At 41.5% G+C, this 2,318-nt stretch overlaps 1 protein-coding gene across 1 annotated transcript; it reads left to right on the forward strand.

Moving 5' to 3' along the window:
* The first annotated feature begins 26 nt into the window (after positions 1–26).
* Positions 27–1,508, forward strand: LOC106820137. The gene is made up of 3 exons (XM_014824684.1): positions 27–726; positions 960–1,091; positions 1,363–1,508. Exons 1-3 carry the CDS (start codon positions 438–440, stop codon positions 1,506–1,508), a joined length of 567 nt encoding a protein of 188 aa, XP_014680170.1. The 5' UTR covers positions 27–437.
* The last annotated feature ends 810 nt before the right edge of the window (positions 1,509–2,318 follow it).

Genomic DNA, 2,318 nt, shown 5'->3' on the forward strand with positions numbered 1-2,318 from the left:
ACGATGATAGTCTCTACTAGTTTCTCTAGAATCGAATGTGTAAGGCTAGTAATGTGACACCATAATACCAAAACGCTTTCCTGCATTTATAACTTTGCTTCTTGTTAGGCTATGTAAATTCAAGTAATCCGATTTTACTTTCTTAATTGAGGTTGTGACATAAATTATCGTGGCAGCCCGTAGTCTTGCATGTTTTCATTAAACACAGGAGCTAGCATAAAATAATGCCCCGATATTGTGTAAAACATCAAGAAAAGTAGAGATCGAGCATCAATGAGATATATAACTCAAATAACTACGTGCACATACGAGCTGGTGTTCATCGTCTCTCTGGGTTAGTGTGTGCATGTACGTTCACATAGTAATTGCCGCAGGAGTAAACAAAGAATACATGAGCTCACACGGGATATTGCAGGCGATGTAAATCGAACTGAGACATGACGGTAACACTGCATAGGTGTATATTGTGTACATTATTTCTGTCATTATGTTTCGTTCGGTTGCAGGTGAGTGTAGTGGCATTTGGCACCAATGCCAATAAACCTCCGGGCAATACAGAGGTCAGTACCTGCTTCAGTAGACAGCTGGCGTCTGCGTCGCCTAGCAACATTAAGTATCTCGACTCGTACATCGATGGACTGAACGCATACGGTTCCACTTTTTACCGAGAAGCCTTGCGAGCAGCGTTTGGTCTTCTGAAGGAAACACCAACGACGTCTCAGCGTGGTATGCAGCACTTATGTACTGACCTGCCATGGTGATAAACCTGCTTGTGTACCCGCCTGTTCGATTAGTCACTCAATCAGATTTTTAAACATGCAGGTGGTTCGTCCGGCCTTAAAATAGCGAAATAATGAAAATACCTCAATAATAATATCGAATTCAGATGCAGAATAATCGAAGCTAATGATTTCTGATGTGAGCATTATTACGAACATTGCTTGTGCTGTATTTTTCAGACAAGGTTATCTTGTTCTTGACTGATGGCGTTCCTTCCGATAGTCCAGTGGAAATAATGGAATCCATCAAAGAACTAAACAAGGAACTCAACAACACTGTAATGATTGTCACGTACGGGTTAGGAGAGGCAGGTATAGCTAACAGTTACATTGCGTCACAGCTTTAACTAGGCATGCCTGCGTGCATGCATGTATCTCTATTAATTAATGTCTAGTTATACTGTTTACTACAGTAATAAATGCTGTGCTAATAAATAGATGTGAATACTGATCTATTGAGAGGCTTTCGCGTGATTGACGTATATACTTTGCAATTATAGGTTGTTTGATTCCAGGGTGCCGCACGCAGTTTTGTATCTACTAACACTCTGATTACATCCGCTCATATATTTATATTTTGTAGCATCGTCTAAGGGTACCGAAATCTTAACAAGTATGGCCGAACAAAATGGCACCTTGTATGAAGTCGAACTGGAACCCAATGTGCGGAAAGGAGCTTTTATTCCAATCTTGAATCCAAGCGAGCTGAGACGCCTACGTCGTGGTTGATGGGACTATTAACACGCACGTGTTTTTTTTGAAAAAATAACAGCACACGGTGCAGAACCATCTAAATCCCCATACCTTATATGGATGCATGGGGATTAGGTATGCACGTCTGGGCAGCATTTTCCGAGCTGAACGATATCTTGAAAGGCGATAATATAAGAGAGCTGGTTCAATCGCAGGTTGCACAAAGTAATTACATCAGGTATAGCCAGGAATGAGTATTGGGGAGTGGGCGAGAAAAATATTTTGGGAGTGTAATTTACAAAATGTGACATGGCTTTAGATCAAATATTTTAAGGCGGCTAGCACATTTTTTTGGCCGTTGCCAGTTTCAAAAAACTACCGTGCAAGATGCAGGCTGCAATTGGGAGTGGCCGGGGGAATTTGGTGCTGCGTTTCTGGATCCCCCGTCCTGTGTAGCTTGTCTGCATTCCACGCCAGCTGCTAAACGTTTCATCAAAATGCTTATAGTGATTTGCATGAATATATTTTTATTCAAACTATTAACCAGCGAGCCGTGCAGGTTCCGTGATTTGCACGGTCAGTTTTGAAACTGCAACGGCCAAAAAATGTGTAGGGCAGCGCCTAAAATCATTGATCTAAAAGGCCATGACATTTGTAAAATACACTCCAAAATATTTATTCTGCACGTCCCACAATACTCATTCCGGCTAATACCCTGTATGTATTACTTGTGGGGGCAGCCTGCATTGCAACAGCTCTCTTTAATATATCGCTTTCAAGATATCGTGTGAAAATGCTGCAGACTGCATTACCTAATCCCCATGCATCCATATAAGGTATGGTGAT

Source organism: Priapulus caudatus, unplaced genomic scaffold, assembly GCF_000485595.1.
Source record: "Priapulus caudatus unplaced genomic scaffold, Priapulus_caudatus-5.0.1 Scaffold7455, whole genome shotgun sequence".
Taxonomy (NCBI): Eukaryota; Metazoa; Priapulida; class Priapulimorpha; order Priapulimorphida; family Priapulidae; genus Priapulus; species Priapulus caudatus.